The sequence below is a fragment of the Hypomesus transpacificus genome, unplaced genomic scaffold (assembly GCF_021917145.1).
Source record: "Hypomesus transpacificus isolate Combined female unplaced genomic scaffold, fHypTra1 scaffold_130, whole genome shotgun sequence".
Classification (NCBI taxonomy): Eukaryota; Metazoa; Chordata; class Actinopteri; order Osmeriformes; family Osmeridae; genus Hypomesus; species Hypomesus transpacificus.
Window position 1 is genome coordinate 176,819 of NW_025813706.1, and position 22,577 is coordinate 199,395.

The 22,577-nt window shown below is 43.7% G+C and overlaps 1 protein-coding gene across 12 annotated transcripts in view; it reads right to left on the bottom strand.

Moving 5' to 3' along the window:
- cblb (Cbl proto-oncogene B, E3 ubiquitin protein ligase) overlaps positions 1-22,577 on the bottom strand; it is a 150,253-nt gene that overhangs the window by 37,734 nt on the left and 89,942 nt on the right. For all 12 annotated transcript variants that reach the window (XR_006958611.1, XM_047050880.1, XM_047050879.1 and 9 more), the window contains 4 exons: positions 21,512-21,649; positions 19,342-19,429; positions 18,863-18,994; positions 14,253-14,453 (listed from right to left, as the gene is read on the bottom strand). Coding sequence is in view for 11 of the 12 variants with exons in the window: in XM_047050880.1 (XP_046906836.1) it covers positions 14,253-14,453; positions 18,863-18,994; positions 19,342-19,429; positions 21,512-21,649 (559 nt within the window). In the remaining variant the exon portion in view is untranslated. The remainder of the gene's footprint in view (positions 1-14,252; positions 14,454-18,862; positions 18,995-19,341; positions 19,430-21,511; positions 21,650-22,577) is intronic.

Sequence of the window (22,577 nt, forward strand, 5' to 3'; positions counted from 1 at the left end):
GTGATCAAGATTTCTCCTGGACGCGTGTCTGGTGAGGTGTTTTGGGCACGTCCCACTGGGAAGAGGCCCCGGGGAAGACCCAGGACACGCTGGAGGGACTATGTCTCTCGGCTGGCCTGGGAACACCTCAGGGTCCCCCAGGAAGAGCTGGTGGAAGAGGTCGGGGAGAGGGAAGTCTGGGCCTCCTTGCTGAGGTTGCTGCCCCCGCGACCCGACTCCCGGACAAGCGGTAGATGACGACGACGGCATTTTAACCCCGTTTGTCCAAAATTTCTAAAAGTTAGTACTAATGCCTTATATTGCTCAAGGGGAACAAAAGAGTATCAAGAACCCATAATGTCGGCATCATGGATATTTCTCTACAGTGACAATTTGTCAAGAATTTAAGAAAATGACTTTAAATCAGCCATTGATCCAATTGTCTTGAAATGTTGTGTACATGTGTGAAATACATGTCATGTCATATTATGAAATACTGTGTCATGTCAATTCGGTAATGGTTTGCAATGTTAAGGAGGAACCCGCCCTTGCTGCCTGCAGCTATATTTAGGGGCCAAGCAGCGAAGCTGCGAGGCACCTATTGTTATTGCTAGAATTATTATTATTATTATTATTAGGGGCCAAGCAGCGAAGCTGCGAGGCACCTATTGTTATTGTTAGTATTATTATTATTATTATTAGGGGCCAAGCAGCGAAGCTGCGAGGCACCTATTGTTATTGTTAGTATTATTATTATTATTAGGGGCCAAGGAGCGAAGCTGCGAGGCACCTATTGTTATTGTTAGTATTATTATTATTCGGGGCCAAGCAGCGAAGCTGCGAGGCACCTATTGTTATTGTTAGTATTATTATAATTATTGGTGGCCAAGCCGCGAAGCGGCGAAGCCACATAAGTGATTCTACCTTTTCTTATTATTGGTGGCCAAGCCGCGAAGCGGCGAAGCCACATAAGTGATTCTACCTTTTCTTATTATTATTACACATCTTCTGTCATTGGAGTCTATGGCAGCCCCTAGAACCGTATGGTAAAAAGTTGTGAAATTTGGCACACTCATTAAGCACAGTCCCCTCTTTATATATACCAAGTTTCATGTCTCCCATTGGAGCACTCTAGCGCCACCAACTGGTCAAAGTTGGACTTGTGTTTACACACGCAACTTTTGAACCGTATGACCGATATTCAAAAATGAGGTAGCGTTGGATTCCCTGGATCAAGACGAGTTCAGCGCACACCATGGCGTCAATTTCCGGTTATATAGATTTTCTGCCATTTTGAATTTTGTGAATTTTTTTGCTTCTCCTCCCTCAATTTTTGTCAAATCTTCCCCAGAATTGGCACACATCATCATCAGATCAACCCTCACAGAAGTTATCAAAAGATTTTTGATTTTCAAAACCGTTTGTCCGGTAGAGCCAATCAAAATTGGCAACAAAGCAACCAAACAGGAAGTTGGGTCATATCTCAGCAAATCTTTAAGAAATCAACACCAAACTTGTTATGTTGACTCGGAACCATCGTATGAAGATGTCCAATTAATTTGGTGTCATGTGATCAATGGGCGTGGCCGCAGGAAGCAAAAATATTTTTTGGCCAATAACTGTTGATTTTTTTCTTTTATTAAGTGGTTCCTTTGTCTCATGATATGCTGGGACATCCCGTGTGTGATACATGATAACTTGTGATAATAGCCGAATTGATCCGGCCGCCATTTTGAATTCATTGAAAAACGTTTTTTCTTTACTCCTCCTACACATGTTGTCCAATCTTCACCAAATTTGGCAGAGAGTATCTTAAGACCAAGCCTCACAAAGGCCATCACATGATTGTTTGATTTTCACAACCGTTTGCCCGGTACAGGCAATCAAAATGTGCAATCAATCCATCAAACAGGAAGTTGGGTCGTATCTCAACAAATATTTGATGGATTCACACCAAACTTGCTGCATGCACTCAAAACCCTGTTCTGAAGATTTCTTGTGTTTTATGGGTCATTTGACTGCTTGGCCACCTCATTGCTGCTTGCAGCTATATTTATTGGTGGCCAAGCCGCGAAGCGGCGAAGCCACATAAGTGATTCTACCTTTTCTTCTTCTTCTTCTTCTTCTTCTTATTACACTTCTTCTGTCATTGGAGTCTATGGGAGCCCCTAGAACCGTATGGTAAAAAGTTGTGAAATTTGGCACACTCATTAAGCACAGTCCCCTCTTTATATTCACCAAGTTTCATGTCTCCCATTGGAGCACTCTAGCGCCACCAACTGGTCAAAGTTGGACTTGTGTTTACACACGCAACTTTTGAACCGTATGACCGATATTCAAAAATGAGGTAGCGTTGGATTCCCTGGATCAAGACGAGTTCAGCGCACACCATGGCGTCAATTTCCGGTTATATAGATTTTCTGCCATTTTGAATTTTGTGAATTTTTTTGCTTCTCCTCCCTCAATTTTTGTCAAATCTTCCCCAGAATTGGCACACATCATCATCAGATCAACCCTCACAGAAGTTATCAAAAGATTTTTGATTTTCAAAACCGTTTGTCCGGTAGAGCCAATCAAAATTGGCAACAAAGCAACCAAACAGGAAGTTGGGTCATATCTCAGCAAATCTTTAAGAAATCAACACCAAACTTGTTATGTTGACTCGGAACCATCGTATGAAGATGTCCAATTAATTTGGTGTCATGTGATCAATGGGCGTGGCCGCAGGAAGCAAAAATATTTTTTGGCCAATAACTGTTGATTTTTTTCTTTTATTAAGTGGTTCCTTTGTCTCATGATATGCTGGGACATCCCGTGTGTGATACATGATAACTTGTGATAATAGCCGAATTGATCCGGCCGCCATTTTGAATTCATTGAAAAACGTTTTTTCTTTACTCCTCCTACACATGTTGTCCAATCTTCACCAAATTTGGCAGAGAGTATCTTCAGACCAAGCCTCACAAAGGCCATCAGATGATTGTTTGATTTTCACAACCGTTTGCCCGGTACAGGCAATCAAAATGTGCAATCAATCCATCAAACAGGAAGTTGGGTCGTATCTCAACAAATATTTGATGGATTCACACCAAACTTGCTGCATGCACTCAAAACCCTGTTCTGAAGATTTCTTGTGTTTTATGGGTCATTTGACTGCTTGGCCACCTCATTGCTGCTTGCAGCTATATTTATTGGTGGCCAAGCCGCGAAGCGGCGAAGCCACATAAGTGATTCTACCTTTACTTCTTCGTCTTCTTCTTCTTATTATTATTACACTTCTTCTGTCATTGGAGTCTATGGCAGCCCCTAGAACCGTATGGTAAAAAGTTGTGAAATTTGGCACACTCATTAAGCACAGTCCCCTCTTTATATTCACCAAGTTTCATGTCTCCCATTGGAGCACTCTAGCGCCACCAACGGGTCAAAGTTGGAGTTGTGTTTACACACGTAACTTTTGAACCGTATGTCCTATTTTCAAAAATGAGGTACCATTGGATTCCCTGGATCAAGCCGAATGCAATGCACACCATGGCGTCAATTTCCGGTTATATAGATTTTCCGCTATTTCCGGTTTTATCAAAAACCTTTGAAAGCCTACTCCTCCTACAATCTTTGTCAAATCTTCTTCAAAATTACCAGATATGCTCTTCAGACCAAGCCGCACAAAAGTTGGTAGAGCATTTTGATCCCCACAACCATTTGTCCTTGACAGCAAATCAAAATCAGCAGAAAAGCCACCAAACAGGAAGTGAAGTCATATCTCAGCAGTTGTTTGAGGCAGTGACACCAAATTTGGTATGCCTACTCGGAACCTTCTTCTGAGTATGTCCTCCAAAGATTGTGTCATGTGACTAAAAGGGGGCGTGGCCGGAAGCCATAAACGTGTTTTGGCTAATAACTGTTAAAGTGTTTACCTTAATAAAGTAATTTCTTTGTCTGTTGGTGTCTTGTGAGATATAAAGCTTGACCATCGATAATATTTCATAACAACCGAATTGACGCGGCCGCCATTTTGGATTTAATGATAAAGTGTCAAAACCTTTTGCATGACCCAAATTCTGTCCAATGTTTACTAAATTTGGCACATATGATTTTCAGACCAAGCTTCACACAGGTGTCGGATGGATTTTCCATTTTCAAAACCGTTTGTTCGGTGCTTTGATGCATTGACTCCAAACTTGGTGTATGGACTCAAGGACCTCTTACTAAGAGGTTTGAGACAGGTAGTGTCATTTGACCTCTAGGGGGCATTACAATAGGTAGGATTATGTTTTGACCAATAACTGTTGATTTGTTTGGCGTATTTAAGTCATTCCTATGTCTCGTGATATCTTAGGAGATCCCGCGTCTGATGCATGTTAACGCGTGATACCAGACGAATTGATGAGGCCGCCATTTTGAATGAATGAATACAACTTTTTTCCTTACTCCTACACAATGTATCCAATATTCACCAGATTTGGCACAGATTATCTTCAGACCACAATCACCTTGCCATGTAAAAATATGACTGAATTACAGCTGTTTAAACTCGGTTCCTCGTTCGCCGTCCTCGTTCGCCGTTGCTCGTATTTTCATGGACATGTAATCAAATCATTTTCAGACAACAATCACCTTGATTTGTCAAAATATGACTGAATTACAGCTTTTTATACTTGGGTCAAATCTGACAACGCTTCCCACAGGAAAAACGGCTTACTTTCTTTAACACAGTAACTGAACACAGTAATTCCTAGCTCTGAGAATAGCTCACTGGGATAAGACGGGTCCCTCTGAAGTGCAAGGTCATAGGTTCGAATCCAGCCACAGGCATCACGCATACTTGTTTATCTGTTTAGTGAAGCCAGGTATGCCACTGTAGCTGTCTAACAGTATAATCATAATGGTAATGATAATGTTTCAATCTCAGGGGATCTATACTCAAGAAGAGTCAGATTTATTGTGCTTTACAGATATGTGTCCTCTAACCTCTAGGGGGGCGATCCCATGTCTGACACATGTTAACTTGTGATACCAGCCAAATTGATGCCGCCATTTTCATTAATTAATAAAACTTTTTGTCCTACTCAAAATGTATCAAATATTCACCAACTTTAACACAGATTATCTTCAGACCACAATCACATTGACATATCAAAATAGGACAGAATTACAGCTGTTTAAACTTGGGACAAATCTGACAACCGCTTGCCACAGGAAAAAATCCTTATATTTTTACTCAGTCACTGAAATCTGATTTCCAGCACTGAGAATAGCTCACTATGATAAATTGGTGTCCTGGCACATCAACGTCAGAGGTTCAATTCCAGCCAAAGCTGACAAGCTTGTCATGTCTCTGATTCTCTGTTTAGCGAGACTATAAGCCACTGCAAAGAAAGCCAGGTAAACCGCAGTCACTAGATGTCGAAAGTTTCTTCTGGGTCATCTGACCTGCTTGTCCACCACATTGCTGCTTGCAGCTATATTTATTATTATATTTCTCCGCTAAATGGCCTAATAGCAAAAAAAGTCCTGAACCCGATTGTTTCCAATTTGGCCCAATGATGCAACAGGTCACTCATTACTACCAGACGGCTAGTGGCCCATGTGCGCCCATAGGTAGCGCTATGAAACACGCCCAAAGTGTGTGATTGTGATTTCCCCAGCGCCCCATTACTCCAAAATGCCAGAAAATTGGTATGCATGCCTTATTTCTCATGGGGAACAAAAAAGCCTCAGGGACCCAAATTGTCAGACAAGATTTTCTTGTACTGTCCAAATTGGGTACAACCTTCAAAACCCTTCTCCTCATGAACCGTAGATCCAATCGACGTGAAATTTGTTCCAGATGTGTAGAATACATGTTTTTAGAAAGGGTCAAATTGAATAAGAAATGCTATACAAAATGGCTGAAAGAAGTGTATTTTTGTAAATGTCCACATTGCCTCAATATCTTTGTGTTAATAAATCAAATATAATTTTGACTGATTGTTTTTCAAACCTAATAGGGTTCAAGACGACATCACTTTGAAGTACCATATACAATTTCGCTTTGGTATGTCAATATATGATTGAATTCAAGTGAATTGCTCCACAGCGCGCACGCTCCAAATTCTCACAGACTCATCCTGCCCCTTGACACTAGGGTGACTACCTGTCCCGCTTTGCGTTGTGTCCCACATCATTTGCACCCCTTGTCCCGCACGCCGCATATTGAAAATGCTGTGCAGCGCAAAGAGGGACAGGTGGTCAACCTACTTGACACGCGCAAGCTTGGCAAGACGCACACACATCCTTTCTGGAAATGGTGTGCTGACCAAGCCCCCACCCTTGGTCTTTAGCTCCTGTTTCATTTCGCTTCCAATTGCAGCTCGCCGTTACGAATATAAATTCTTTTTCGGCGGCCATTGTTGTTTTCAACTGGAATCGCCTGATAGTCACGTTCGGTAAGTCCCATTTTTACACATTTTAAGCTAGAATCAATGATTGGGTTTGTGAAGTACACTACTCTTGAATTATGGTGAAGGTTTGAGACCTTTTAGATTGTGAGTTTGAAGTGACGGAAAACCGAACTCGAAAAGTAGCTAGCTTTTTCCCTCTACTGTAGTGAATAATTTAGCATCTCGGCGAATTCATCAAAAAAGTAGAGGAGGGCAGCTTATGAGAACAAGCAATTCCCCACAGACCTGTTTGCTCAGAATGTTGATTTGGCTCCTGAAAGTCTTTGTAATAAGCCTATGCGCCAGGGACACTGCATAGGCTTAGTTGTTGGTGTCGTTTTGGTCGCGCCATGTTCATAAATTCACCATTTTACAATTCGGTCGACACCAGAAATGTTGAGGAGGGCAGCCTGTAGGAGATGTGGGAATTGTGCTTTTAGCCAGATGCTCTGATTATTTTTGTGATTTGTGGAAAACTTGCAAGTGGAGTGAGACTGCGTCCCGGGGGTACATTGTTTTGACTTAGCCTCAGAGACAGACTCGGCTCGCTCACTGGCAGTGTGTAAACAATATTATATTTCACTCAGTTCAACTCCTAAAACGTCAGGGAGGGCTGCTTTTTGTAGACAAGAGCCTGCTGAAGATAGCCAGTATATAGGATCTTTCCAAACAAGACTATTTCATTCATCATTTGCCTGAGAAAACAACCTACGTTAGCCAGGCTAGTTTCACTCGGTCAGCCTATTTAAAGGTCTCTGACAGTCAGAATAATTGTTTACAGGCAAAGGTCGAGCTGGTCCTTTGTCAGATGTGTATATATTGACCTGTTTAGAGCTGAATACTCTTGCTAGAGCCTGTGTTTTGAGTGACTTTGCATGGGTTTCCAACACATTTGGATTCAAGTTCAAGTATTGCCACTGCATTTCACAGTCAACTGAAGTCTGTATCAAGTGTAGATGGGAAAAGCTTTATTTTTCACCACTGACATGGACCCTTTTTTCACTTTAACGGGTCATGCAGAGGCCTGCTCAACTGAGTGCAACAGAGCACAATGAGAGCAACAACAGAGGATGCTGAGTGTAACAGAGGATGCAATAGAGAATGCTGAGGGTAACACAGAACCCTTGCTGGACTACCCCTCTCTACCTGGACAGCTTCTCTTCAGCCCTGCCCCCAAGGCAGCTTCATCCAGCTGGCCTGCCCTTCCCTGCCTGCCTGCCCCTGCCTTCATATCTCAAAAGATCACTGACTTACAGCTGTTTAAACTTCAGCCAAATCTTGTAAAGCTCGCCACAGAACAAATAGGTTACTTTTCTATACAGTAACTAACCACAATGGTTCTCAACACTGAGAACAGCTCAGTAGGCTAAGACAGTGCACTGCAAGGAGCAAGGTCACAGGTTCAAATCCAGCCGCAGTCTTTTGGCCTGTCATAATTTTGATTATCTGTTTAGTTAAACAAGATGACATCATTCTGATATACCATTTGCAATTTCACCTTGAAATGTCAACCTTTTCTTAACCTTTGTCCCAAAGCTGACCAAAGCTAATACTCAAATCACAGTCGGAGCACAGCTAGATAATCAGCGTCAGCACCCCTTGGGTACCTAGCATGCAGTGCGGTTTGTCAAATAGGCAAAGACTTGACTAGAAAATAGTGCGGTTACAACAGCCATGCGAGGGATATCAGTTGTTGTGTTTGTTCAGTTAGATGTTTGTAATGTTATATAATCTTGTTGGTCACCCTGATTGTGCATGTTGTGTATTTTAATAGGACCAGAGAGTCGGCTACTGTACTGCCATAAGCTATGCTCGCTAGGAGCTGAACATGAGCTCTGCCCTAGCCTGGTTGCCCACATGACTATTGTTAATTGTGCATTGACTGAGATTCTGGAAAGAGATCAACTCAAGTAGAGTTAAAATATCTGCTGTTTTTCAGCCATCTTGGGGAAAATGTGTCAATTGTGGGAGGCATGTTTTTGGACTACCCCTAAACCTCATGTGGCCGCCGCAGCATTTCTCCTTTGGCATGACCTGTGCTGGGAGAGAGGGAAACAGCATGGATGGAAGTTGTGTGTGGGCAGATGTGTCTTTATATAGGGTGAAATGGAATAAAACATGCAATACAAAATGTCTGAAAGGGTTGTATTTATGTAAATGTCCACATAGCCTCAATATCTTTGTGTCAATAAATCAAATGTCATTTTGACTGATGGTTTTTCAAACCTTATTGGCTTTGAGATGACATCATTCTGAAGTAGTACCATGTGCAATTTCATGCAATTTGACATTGAAATGTAGACAGTTTCTTTACCTTTGTCCCAAAGCTGACCAAAGGTAATACTCTGCCCTTTCTATTCATAGAACCTCAACAGTTGGTGTGTAGCAGAGAGGATAGAGAGACTGACTTGTAACCTTACGCTCATGAGTTCAAATCCCCATCCAGCCTATTGTTGTTAGCCAAACATGAAGTTGTTTTGCTTCTACATTGTACATTTATCATATTTAGCCATTTTGCGGAGGAACCCTTATCGCTGCTTGCAGCTTTATTTATTATTATTTATTTTCCCACCCCTAAGGATTCCTCAATATTTGGACTAAATAGACAACGCCAGTGTCAAAAGGTTTGTCTTGTTAGCCATTGCGTTTCTTGTGTTTTTATTTACGTTCCGTTGCATGGGTTAAGAGCTTACAACATTTCTGTGGCAAAAAGGGGATCAGATGGCTGAGCGGCTAGGGAGACGGACTATTAATCAGAAGGTTGTTAGTTCGATTCCCGGACGTGCCAAGTGACGTTGCGTCCTTGGGCAAGGCACATCACCCTACTTGCCTTGGGGGGAATGTCCCTGTACATACTGTAAGTCGCTCTGGATAAGAGCGTCTGCTAAATGACTAAATGTAAATGTAAAAAGTAACTTGTGTGCACAAAGGGAACTCAGTGCTAGCCTACGTCACAACATCAGCACAAGTTAGCAGCGAAGCATAGATACGATGTGCTAGGCTGGCTAGACTGTTGCAACAGCAAGTATTGTATCATGCCGTGGTGTACTAGCAGCATCATACATTTAAGCAATTCAAGACTTGCATGACCGGTATCACTGCTACCCTTCTTTTCAAAAACAATTGAACGTGCTGTATCTAACCAACTATCTCACTTTCTCTCTCAGAACAACCTGCTTGACCCCAAGCAATCGGGCTTCAAGACTGGCCACTCCACAGAGACTGCCCTCCAGTCTGCCAGAGCGGCTTCCAGGTCATCTGTCATCATTCTGCTGGACCTTTCTGCAGCGTTTGACACGGTTAACCACCAGATCCTGCTCTCCAGACTTTCTGAGATGGGCATCACTGGCACTGCACTCCAGTGGATCTCATCCTACCTGTCGGGAAGATCCTACCAGGTCTCCTGGGGAGGCAAACTGTCAGGCCCTCACCAGCTCTCCACTGGTGTCCCACAGGGCTCCAACCTTGGCCACCTCCTCTTCTCTCTGTGCACCACCTCACTTGGACCAATCATCACCTCCCATGGCTTCTCCTACCACTGCTACGCTGACGACACACAGCTGTACCTGTCGTTCCCCCCGACTGATCCGGGGATCTCAGCTAGGATTGAGGCCTGCCTCGCAGACATCTCTGCCTGGATGACCGAGCACCACCTCCAGCTGAACCTCGCCAAAACAGAACTTCTCATCATCCCGGCTAAACCCTCCATCTCCCATGATCTGTCAATCACCCTGGGATCTGCGACGGTGACCCCTTCATCCTCTGCCAGGAACCTTGGGGTTACCATGGATGACGAGCTCTCCCTCACGGCCCACATTGCCGCAGCCTCCCGGTCTTGTAGATTCACCCTCTACAACATCCGGAAGATCAGGAGATACCTGTCTGAGCACTCCACCCAGCTGCTAGTCCAAGCAATGGTCCTCTCCAAGTTGGACTACTGCAACTCGCTGCTCGCTGGTCTCCCAGCATGTGCAACCCGCCCTCTTCAGAGGATTCAGAACGCAGCGGCCCGCCTGGTGTACAATCTACCCAGACGCTCCCATGTTACCCCGCTCCTCATCTCCCTCCACTGGCTACCCATCAACGCCCGTATCAGATTCAAGACCCTGGTACTGACCTTCCGAGCAGTGAACGGGACTGCACCCGACTACATCAAGTCTCTCCTGCAACCTTACACCCCCACCCGTCACCTAAGGTCTTCCTCAGACAACCGCCTGGTGGTCCCACCGCTCAAGACTGCCAGGTCCCAACACAAGCTCTTCTCCTGCCTGGCCCCCCAATGGTGGAACCAGCTCCCCACCTCCATCAGGGACACCGACTGTCTCCCCACCTTCAAGAAAAGGCTCAAGACGCACTTGTTCCGGAAGTACAACGGCACTTAGGAATGCTTGGCTAGACCTGTTGCTAGTTTCCTCCAGGATCACAATGACTCTTATTGAGTGACTTGTTGCTCTTGTAGGTTAGTTATAACGAAGTTAAGTCTTGTACTCACTGTGAGATATTTTACTATTGATTGTTCTTCCACAGGTACAGTCCTGCACTTTTTGTGGTTCATGTTGTTTTAATTTGTAAACTTGTATAACTGCATGCTCTTATGGGTCTTCCCTTTTGGCACTTGTTTAGTTTTCCACAATGTATGCTTCATGTTTTGGCTGCTTGCAATGTTTGGGACTACCTCGTTGTTATGATCAGTGACCTATGCTCTTTTGTAAAGCTCTCTCTTGGAAGTTGCTTTGGATAAAAGCGTCTGCTAAATGCATAAATGTAAATGTACAGTAAGTAATGAAACATTAAATAATATATTTAAACTCAAGCTTGTGTGGTGTGTCACTGTCTTCAATGCCACAAGCTAAACTTTGTGTAAAGAAAGGTTTTAATTTCCTGCATATTCAAACAATCCCCTCAGTGAAGTTTGGCTAGCAACAGCAGCAACTAGCTTGCTCGTAGCTCAATATACCAAATCAATCGTTTCGTTCTACACTTTACTTTTTGTATTTTTAATTGTAAATGAGCAGCAACAACATGTATAAATCTATACAATCTTTATAAATAATACAATTAATAATACAAATAACAATTACATTATTCAAGAATAAAGTAACACATAACTCACTAACCCTAACCCTGTCTGTACAGCACAACGACCAGGCTTAGGTAAACAGGAAGATCCTTATCATATCTGAGCATGTAATTTAGTAAGCCTAAGCAGGGCCACTTCAAGACTCACACACGCAAACACGCATGCACAATCTATGTAAGGGAGACAGCCAATGAAAGAATATCCATGTGATCCATGTCAATAAATGTTGAGAGCGGAGTTGTTAAAATGTTCTTGCAAAAACTTCCTTTACTTCACCGAATCTGTGCATTACTTGCTACTTTTTTTACTTGAAAGAGAATTATCTAACACAGTATACTGTTGTCATGATACAAAAATGTCCTTCGATACCAATACCAAGTTTAGTTTCAATCAGAGTGTTTTCTTGTTTCTCGTAACGTAGCAACCATGGTAAACATTTCTAGCTTTCTAGGTTTCATGGTGGAGGAGAAACTAATAATTTGTGTGGCCGCTTACCCAGTCCTGTATGAAACATAGCTGTTTTCGTACAGAGATGTTAATACAAAAAAAGATGCATGGCGCAAGGTTTGCCGAAGTTGTGGGTGCTTGTACTTTCAAATTCAGTTTAGTAACATTACGTAACTTAATTCTGTGGTAACTAGCTAGCTAGCTAGCCCGGCTGGAACTCCCTATCGTATCGACAGATTAGCAGAGACTGAGGAATATAGAGGGTTTTCACCGAAGCGTCATCAGACCGGAAGTCGCCATCTTGGAGGCACTCCGCATCACAACAAAGCACTGGCACTGAAGTATATCCCGAACGTCGTCAAGGAAAATTGTGAATTATTGCCGTGTTTCAGGTTGTACAAATAGGACAGATCGTGAAAAACATTTGGTATATTATCGACTTCCAAAAGTTATTAAAAACCAGGAAAAGGAATGCCAGAGATTGTCAGAGGAAAGGAGGCGCTTGTGGTTGGCAAAGCTCAACCAAGATCTACGAGGGAAAAATCTGGACAAAATACGGATTTGTTTGGCACAATTCTTGTCAGGTATTGTGAAATGTTTATTTCAGCAGCTCAAAACTAATTTTCTATTGTATATATAATTTAATTTTCTAATATTTTTAATAGTAAAAACAATTACTGCTTTTATTTTTTTTACTGTGCGACGGTGTGCGACTATAATTCATATCAAACAACTGCATGTGTATGGGTTCGTCGAGAAAACCAGGTAGTTAACAATATCGAGATATCCACCTGAAGGCAGAATCACCGGGTCGTCACGGATCCAAGTAGATGGAGCTAACTGGTAGGGATCTAAACCGCCAATAAATCCTAATTTCTCAAAATATCGACCCTTTTCTTGTGGTCCAAGTCCTTCCCTATATGCCTTGGGATCTTGGACGCGTTTTGATGACCATTTCGGTCGTTTAGACATGGCTACAGTTGTACCAAAGAGTATAGAATATACGTTCTTTGGTTGTACTCCGTTCAGTTGTTTACACCGAGTGCCTCCAATATGGCCGCGCATCAGGGTTACCACCCAGAACGTGACGTCGGTGAAAACCCTCTATAGTAAAACGTTTTTTACACATGTCAACGTGTATGTCTATTAAACCGTTTTGAATTTTGTATACAAGTTGTATTTTGATCATTGTTGCAACTACGTAAACCCAAGTCTGCACACTTGGCCATGACAACTACAAGAGTGACTTTAGAGAACTACATTCTACATTAATCTGTTTGAAATGCCCCCGAGCGTGGTGAACTGTGGGAAGGCGAGCGATGGCAAGCGATTTGCGTCGCAGCAGTGGACACGCACTTTAAGTCCAGCTGTGCTTTTTCAGTTATCCTGGATTTCTTTATTCTACTTTTGTGCAATAGCCCCCAGATAACCTTCGCTGTCGTAGCCGTTTTGACAAGTTCAGCTGTCGTGTTGGGTAGTGGTGTCGCTGGTGGAGCACAGAAATTGGCAATGGAATGCTGCGGCTGCTCTCTGCGGCCAACGGCGTTGATGCCCATCGAAGCTACGCTAATCTTCTTTCTACAATATGTACAGTAAGCCTGTTTTTAGGGACAGGCTTCAGCCATTGTATAAATTCATCCTTCTCCAACCAGGAGTCCGCAAATTTACATTTCCCCATTTCGGAGTCTGTTTCGCGACATGTGGAGGGCGACACATCACCTAACCGTGCACTTCGCAAAATATGTGACTCGCTGACCGAGCATGTCATTGTTTATGATAGTCTTGGGGAGGAAAATAAATATATTCATGCATACGTTTTGAAGTGAAACTCTTTGGACAAAGCGTGAACAAAATTTATTACCTCGTAAAATCGGGATTAAGACTTTTTAATACCTTTTAAGGGCCTTAATTTTCCCTAAATGGATTTATCAACTTGTAATACTTTTTAAGACCCCGCGGATACCCTGATATATATTATAGTTTATAATGTATTAGTAATATATTTATCATCAATATATTATCCCATGTATTTCCATATATAATATATTGGTCAATGTAATGGAAAACAATATTTTAAAATATATTAAAATGTATTTCAAATCATATATTGGTAAATATATTTTCTTTCCGTAAGGGGTCCCACAGCAGACTTCGGAAGCCCGTTTGACCCAAGTAAAGAACATTGGTGAATTCTAATACCAAACCGTTTTTAACCAGTACAGAAATGTTCGTATACCGTGCAACACTACAGAAATCCTAAATTAGTACTAGGTCTATAAACTACTACTGTATTCCTATACTGATAGCAGGAGTTTGTCCAGAAAAACCTTTCTGATGGAGGATAGCCCGTTCATCAGCAGACAGTCCTCCCTGTCCTCGTCCTCGTCCAGGTCCATCAGCGGGGAGCTGAAATGATCCAGGAAGAAGCACTTGGCTCCCTCGTGGCGTGGGTCGAAGGGGTCCACGATGATGGGCTCCGTGCCTTTGATCTCACAGCGGCAGAAAGGACAGCCCTGGCCATCAGACTCCTGCCACACACGCACAAGCACAACACACACACGTACACTTAAATTAACAAGTTTCATGTGACCACATACTCACACGCACAATAACACAAGTTGGCACGCAAGAACAAGTTTAAACACATCTCAAGTGAACGTAGCTATGCTGCTACAGCCTCATGTATTCACACACACACACACACACGCACCACAGCTGCCAGTGACATTTATAACCATGATTCAAGCCTAGTTTTTTGGGGTAGTATCTCATGAACATGGAAATGTCATAATATTCTAGGCAGGGTAGGAAGCACTTTAAAGCCCTGGGCTCCAAACTAAAGCAATACAAGCAAGCAGTGGACAGCTGGAACACACATGGTTTTAATTGGACACAATCTACTAGGCTTTAGTACCATCCCCCCCCCCCCCCCCCCCCCCCTACACACACCCCTCTTTTGAAAAGACACTTCAGACTCAATTAAATGCATGCACACACATGAAAAAAGAGCATCTCCTGTCAACCGTCTATGCGCCCCCCCCCACACACACACACACACCACCCCAGATTCCACATGGCAGCCCTGTCAAACGGGGCCCAAGAATAAATCAATTGAAGACCAAAGAAATGTGCCTCTATCCCTTTTGTTCTCCTCCGCCAATCAGAGGCAGGCCCGTTACAGGGTTTGGGTGTGTGTGCGTGGGAGGGGGTGACAGGGGGATGGCAGGGGACAAGGGATACTTATGAAGAACAAAGGCAACGATCATGGCAGCCATCTGGATGGGGACTAGCAGCGGCATTAAAGGCAGTTTTGGAAACCCAATCCTAATTAGGCTGATATGGGGAGGGCTCTCTGACAATGCAGAAACGTTCTTCTGTGCAAAAACGTACTTCCTTGCACACGCGCAACAAATACAAACACACACACCCCTATGTTCTAAAGATACAAATATTTGTATGACAAGAGTTTGTATCGGTGAGGCGAGCCGTCGGCACAGTAATACACAAGCTTCATGTACTACTTATTATCGACAAGGGCAGACTCGTATAAGACAACAAGGCCCAACTAGTCCCAAACCAGGCCAGATTTCACCTGGCTGACCCGACACATCAACGTGATGGTGTCTGAGTGTCGCCTACTGTACTTTTGGGGACTGCGTATCTCCCTTAAACGGATTAGTGTAAGCTGTCTTTTCCCACCTGTGTGTCTTGGGTCAGATCCTGCAGGAGCTCTTGTTTCCTCTGACACCTTAGTATCAGAAAAATACTTTCAGTTACCAGGATGTGGTTCGAGAAAGCTGACGATTACACACGGCTGGGTTCCATTACTGGAAGGGACATGCTGTTGGTGTTCGTTCGTTGAGTAATTCCGAGTTGAGAAAGGAACCCCCTTTGTTAATCATCAAACACACACACAAAGTCCCGCCGTGTGACTCACACAAACATACTCCGCAAATCACATCACTGTACTGAAGCATACATACACAAACTTGTCAAAACAGGAAGTGTGACAAACACACATTCACAGTGTGGGTTTCTAACGAACGATGGCTTCTGCACAAGGGGTAGAATGCAAATGGTTGACTGGTGGACTTGAACCGTGATTCTGAACCGTCGGGTGTTCCAGTAAGTCAGAGGAGCAGTTTGTGGTGATTCTTGTGTCACCGTGCTTCACTAAAGATCAATATGCTGTGGCTGTGGCATCACACACACAAACACACTGTCTCTCTCAGACACACACCTACTCTGATCTATGTGTTTACAGGGGAGAAGCCAGCCCAGATGTCCCACTGTGGGTGGAGACAGCGAGGGAACCTCTGGTTCTGATACTAATGAGTCATTAGGAAGGTAATTACAAACATACACACGTTGCTGGTAAATAGGAGCATCTGACACACGCTTAGGAGACACACACACTCATATGCCCACATAGACAGTGAGGCACATACACACACAGCCGTCACTAGCCCTACTGCCGTGTGAGATATGGACGTTTGATCGGGACAGAGGCAAGGACACAGAGGGAGGGTAACGAGATTAAGGAAAGTAAGGGAGGAGTACGAGAAAAAAAAGAGAAAGGTGATAAGAGGAAGAAGGAGATCAATAGAGCAGGACAGAGAGGAAGAGGGAAAGAGAGAGTAGAGATAAAGAGAGGGAAGGGAGAAAAAGAAAGCAGATAGCAGAAGAGGGACATAAACAGAGCAAGATAGAGCAGTGTTTCCCAAACTTTTTTTCTGGGGACCCATATTTTAAAAGTCACAAGCCTTCGCGACACAAGCCAATAGACATTATTTGTAAATCACAAAATTAAGGTGGATTTGACCATTATTGAACAATAACAAGGATATTCTATTGTTATTTTATTGTTATTTCGGGACTTGTAGGCCTATTGCCATTGTTAATAAGCTATCTCAGACTGAGTGATCACTTCTCGCTGAATAATTGAACCAGCAATTTTTAAAGAAGTTATCCAAGTGCCTAATTGGACATTAAATAGAGGCCATAAAAAAATAACATATAGCCCATTTCTTCTTATTTTCAACATTCAATTGAACCAGAAATATTGGAACAAAATATGTAATAATTACAAAAAGATTACAAATGATAGAAAACATGTTGTACCATTTCAACATAGGCCTGTCTCCGTTTTTGTAGCGCGTTCCAGTCCGGGGTGCAGGAGGAGAGCGCAACATGCATATCAGGCGCAGCATTCAGTCTGTTTTTGTGCTTTGTCTTAATTTTTGTGAGCACAGAAAATCCCAATTCGCACATGTATGTGGTAGTGAAAGGAATAGGCATAGAAATACTGGCCCTACTGAGGACAGGATATTCTGACGTAATGCTCATCCAGAATGACGATAAGGTCACAGATCCATAGGGTCAGTGCGCTCGCAGCTGAGCTGCAACAACTCGGTTCCTTCTGCAGGACTAGGAGTCCTGCAGAAGGAGTCCTGGACTCCCCTAGGAGTCCTGCCTTTCTTCTTGCAGGACTCGGTTTCTTCTGCAGGACTAGGAGTCAACTTAAGCAAAGTAGGCCCATCAGGACACTCAAATTCGAAGGGATTTTGAATCCTACTTTTATCATTCAGAATGGCATACCTCTCTGTTGGAAAATAGCGTTTAGCTATTCTACTTTGAGAAATCAAAGTTCTCAATACGCTCGCTGCTGGTCTTTCAAATAGGGGAAGCTCATTTTCGCCCTAAATCATATATATTTTACATAAATGTGCTAGTTCACCCCTACGACACTAGCCTAGCCTACTGTATATTTACATGTATTCATTTAGCAGACGCTTTTATCCAAAGCGACTTACAAGAGAGAGCTTTACAAAGTGCATAGGTCACTGATAATAACAACAACAAGATAGCCCCAAAACATTGCGGGTAGCCAAAACATTAAGCACACATTGTGAACAACCGAAATAAGTGCCAAAGGGAAGAACCATAAGAGCATGTAGTTAAACAAGTTACAATTAAACAACATGAATCGCTATAAATGAAGGAAAGAAGGATCAACGAAACAAGATTAAACTCGAAGAAAATGTGACAATTAGGTTAAACTGAAACAAGGCATGTGGTGTAGCTATAATTGTATGAAACGTGTGATGAAAATTTGCTAGCAACTTCGCCAAGAAAATACCAAGAAATAGGTTGCCGCAGTTTGTCTTTAGACTACACTTACAGAATCCGCAATTGGACTGAACTTGAATAGCTTCGGTGACTTTTTATAGTACAAAATTACTGTAAATCAAAAGGAGATGCAGTCTTTCGACAGACCCTCCAGTCATCACGCGGCAGCCCAGCGTCCACGCCAGCCCACTCCTCCATTCACCCCCAGAGACGCTGAGCGTCCATGGGCGGGACATAATCACAGTTTCGAAGCACTGAAAGAAACTGTTCAAAACTGCCCCATTGAAGTCCATGGAAGCTGAGCTTCAACATGGAAATCGACTGTGGCGCTACGGGAATGAATGAGAAGGAAATCAGTAAGTCGACCTGTTAATATATGTAGCTGATTCTGAATGAACTCGTCTTCGATATGAACGTGTTCTAACGCATTTAAAAATGTTAACACAATAGTAATTATTTGACCATTAATTTGTTTAAGAAATCGCCACTGGCAGAGATGCAGATCGTGACAAGGCGACCCCTAAAAAATGTCTTGCGACCCACCTGAGGGTCGCGACCCAGTCTTTGGGAAACACTGAGATAGAGGATAGAAGCAGAGATGAAGAATGAGATGGAGAGGGGTATGAGAGGGAGAGAAAGAGGAGAAAGAGAGGGAGAAAGGAAACAGAGAAAGACTTGAGAGACGGAGAACTAGAAGATCAGGAAGAGAGATGAAGAGAGAGGGGAAGAGATAGGGAGAGAGACAGGATGTGGGGACAGAGAAACAGAAAGGGGGGATATAGAGGGGAGAGGGGGTGACCAGCAGTACCTGCCACGCCGTCAGACAGGAAGTGCACATCAGGTGTCCACATGGCTCAATCTTCACGTCCTTGTCGTTCTCTGCGCAGATCTTACACAGCTGGAAGGTGGAGCCCATTTCACAGTACAGCTCATACTGCTCCTGTAGAGCCAGGCACACATTTACATTTACATTACATTTAGCAGATGCTCTTATCCAGAGCGACTTACAGTAAGTAAAGCGACATTCCTCCAAGGCAAGTTGGGTGAAGTGCCTTGCCCAAGGACACAATGTAATTTTGCACGGCCGGGACCTTCTGATTAAGAACCCGATTCCCTAACCGCTCAGCCATCCGACCCCCCCAGCACACATGGTCAGCTCACGCACACCAAAACACACACACGTACACACACACACACAAAGAAATGCAGAAAATAACTTCGCTATTCCACCATACAAATTCTTCACAAACGCTCACTCACTCTAAACACACAAACACACACACTGACCTGTGTGACTTTAATGTGGTCGTGAGGAGTAGGTTCACACAAGCCCGTGAGGTCTGGGTTGTAACTGCGTCCATCAGGAAACAAGTAACTGGGAATGAACAGAATACAATATAGGCCAAATTAGATTGAATGGGTATTAGTATGTCACATACACCCCCTATATTCTATGTAGACCTGAGAGGGCTGGACTAAACTAGACAACCGAAGATGAATCGTAGAGAGAATGAAGTGGAACCTTGACACTATGGCTTAAACCCATCCGACTCACATCTCCAGAAGCCTGACAGCAAAAGAGGCTATATTAGGGACGGTGTGCCTAGCTCTAAACTGCCTCAGTCTCCTTAACCAACACACCCGCAGACACTTACGCAGATAGGGGAGCTAATGCACTTTCACGCGTTATTGCACTCCAGGCGTCTCCCCTTGAGAAGCGACCGCGGAGCAGCACCTTTCCTCGCCTCCCCAGCGTGCTTCCTGGCAGGCTGCTCACTCGAGCGTGTGCGGGGAGGTCACATTGGATCTGTGTACAGGGTTTTAGGCAACTGGCCCAGAGTGGTTTCAACAAGCTAAGGGCGAGAGGGAGGCATGAGAGTTCACCCCCCCCTCTATCCCTCTCCCAAAAACATTTTTACATCCTACCTAAAAGCAAAATGTATACCCTGTTCTGGTGGGAAGGGGATGGTGCCAAGAAACCAAGGGGCAGCTGGGATATGGCATTCTAACTGAGCGGGATGATCCCACAAGGAGATGAGAGACGTTAGAAACTCATCCTCCCGGGGGCAGCAGGTAGATGGGGGACATGGATGAAAGCTGCTGTCCCGTGATCTCATCTAACAGGATCAAACTGGTCCAGCGCTGACAGCTCAGCAAGGTGGGAAAAAAAGAGGGGGGTGGGGGGGGGGGTTGTGGAATGGGAAAAAAGATGGAGAAAGAGAAACAAGGGAGCGAGGGAGGATAATTTGACAGCTGAAACGCTCAAGGATGAGGGGGGGGGGTTCCACAAAGGCACAGGGACATCCTCCTCTAGTCAGTCACTTCACACAGACCTGTAAAGATGCTGTATACTGAAGAGCCCCCACTACAGGTATATACTGAAGAGCCCTCACTACAGGTATATACTGAAGGGCCGTCAGTATAGGTATATATATTGAAGAGCACTCAGCCTGAAGTGGTACACCTGCCACAGCTCCACGCACACACACACACACACACTGTAATGGAAATGTTGGTCATATGCATAGATGTATGTGTATGAAATCTATAATCTTCTATGTTCATTGGTAAGAGACAGGAAGGGAAGGTAATTAAGTTGAGTTCAAAGGAATGTGAGGTGCTGATGGCTCTGTGGGCAGCTTGCCCTGGGGGATGGGTGAAGCATTTTATATGGCCTTCTGTCCTCTGGTTACTGTAAGGGGTCAATGAGACAGTTGCTCTGAACTTTGGCTAGAAGGACTGTGTCCTGTTTCATTGTTTGTGTTAATTAAAAGTATTGTTTGAAGATGGTCACACAAAGGACAGTTGACCATTTGACTGGTCAACCCCTGTGGCTTTATTATCTTCTGCTCTGGGGAGAGCTGTGACATCAAAGAACTTTGGGACACACTGGACGCTTGGTATTGTTTCAAGCTGTCACTAAGTTGAGTTAGCCAATCACAGAGTTTGCTACATTGATTGATTGACCATATAGAATGCCATTTGATCTTAAGTTTATATAAGGCAGTGCATGTGTGCTGGCTGATCATCACTCCTGCAAACGGCCTGTGTAGATGACACCTCCTTCGCTGTGATTGATCAGCAAAGCTTTGTTTATGTAATTGTATAGTCTAATAAATTGTATTAAAACCATATCCCTTGACTATTCAGATCTACACAGTGCCACTCAAATTCTTCCTTAACAACACTGATTAGGCCTAGTCTCTAGACAAACAAAAAAAACTGTCAATAGGTTATCAATCAAGGGAGCCTTTATGCCTCTAGTAAAGTCTGTGTCTATAAGCCCCGAGTCCTGTGGTGTCTTACAGCTTGGGCTGTTCACTGGTTCCACACACACTCGCACCCATCAACGGCGATAAGGCCTGACTTAGTGACTCCTTTAACAGGTCCATACAAACCCAATACGGTGACAGCATGGATGGATATGGAGAGAGGGTAGGGTACAGCCTCCACTTACAATCCCTCCCTGCAGCCGTCGATGAGGGCCTGGAAGAGGGGCTTGTTGTGGGGGATGGTCTGCAGGATGTTGCTGTCGTTGGTGACGTAGCCGATGGCCCACTGGCCCAGTCGGGTGCAGCTCAGTCTGAAGATGTAGCTGGAAGGTCCGAGGCACACACACACACACTTATTGAAGACACAAACAAAATAAAACTAAACTTATGACAAGGAGGACAGGAATTTTGAATACCGTTTAACAAAATACAGACAATGTTTCAATCCCCAAGTCATCCCAAATAACTGAATGCATTGCGAGACAACCCCACTTCAAAGACAACATAGAGGGCCTTGTCCATAAGTTATTGGACTACCATGTTCCACATGAACACACACGTGTCAACAAGTGTGCGTTCACCTCGTATTCACACACATCAGAGACGGCCCTCTTTATGGCTCTGTTTGTGGTGGGCTTGTGAGAGTTCGACTTCAAACAAGCACAGATGCATCCAGCATGCAGCGAACACATTCCCACTGTGAAACAGGCTTCTTTTGTTGAGTTTCAGCCATGAAACTTCACAATCCATTTCCTCGTTTATCACAATCTAAACCCTGATCGTCTCAAAACTGCCTTGCATGTCCAAGACGCGATGTTCTGACCCTAACCCAACAGACGAAGAAACACAATGCAGGAATTAACTCAGAGGACTGATGCCACATCTGCCAACAACAGAGGAGCTACATCCATGAAGTTTTTGTTCTGGGGAGGTGGGGACTGTGTGTGCTTTTCTGGTGGCTGGGGCTCAAGTCGCATAAACATCATCTGAAAGGTTTGTTTTAAGACTTTTAGTATGACTGGGGTTTTTTGGATAAGAACATGTTATTTCGAGTAAAACCTGTATGTAGTACACAGACCTTGTAGTATACAGATTTCACATATACAACTGTATGTGAAGTCTAGGTGCGTGTAAGTCTGTCTGTCAATGTATCAATCAATCTATTCATCTAATACATGAAGAGTGAGGTTTGTTCTGGCAGTTAATATTAGCTCTGCCATGTGTGTTTGTGTATGTGTGTGTGTTGAGGGA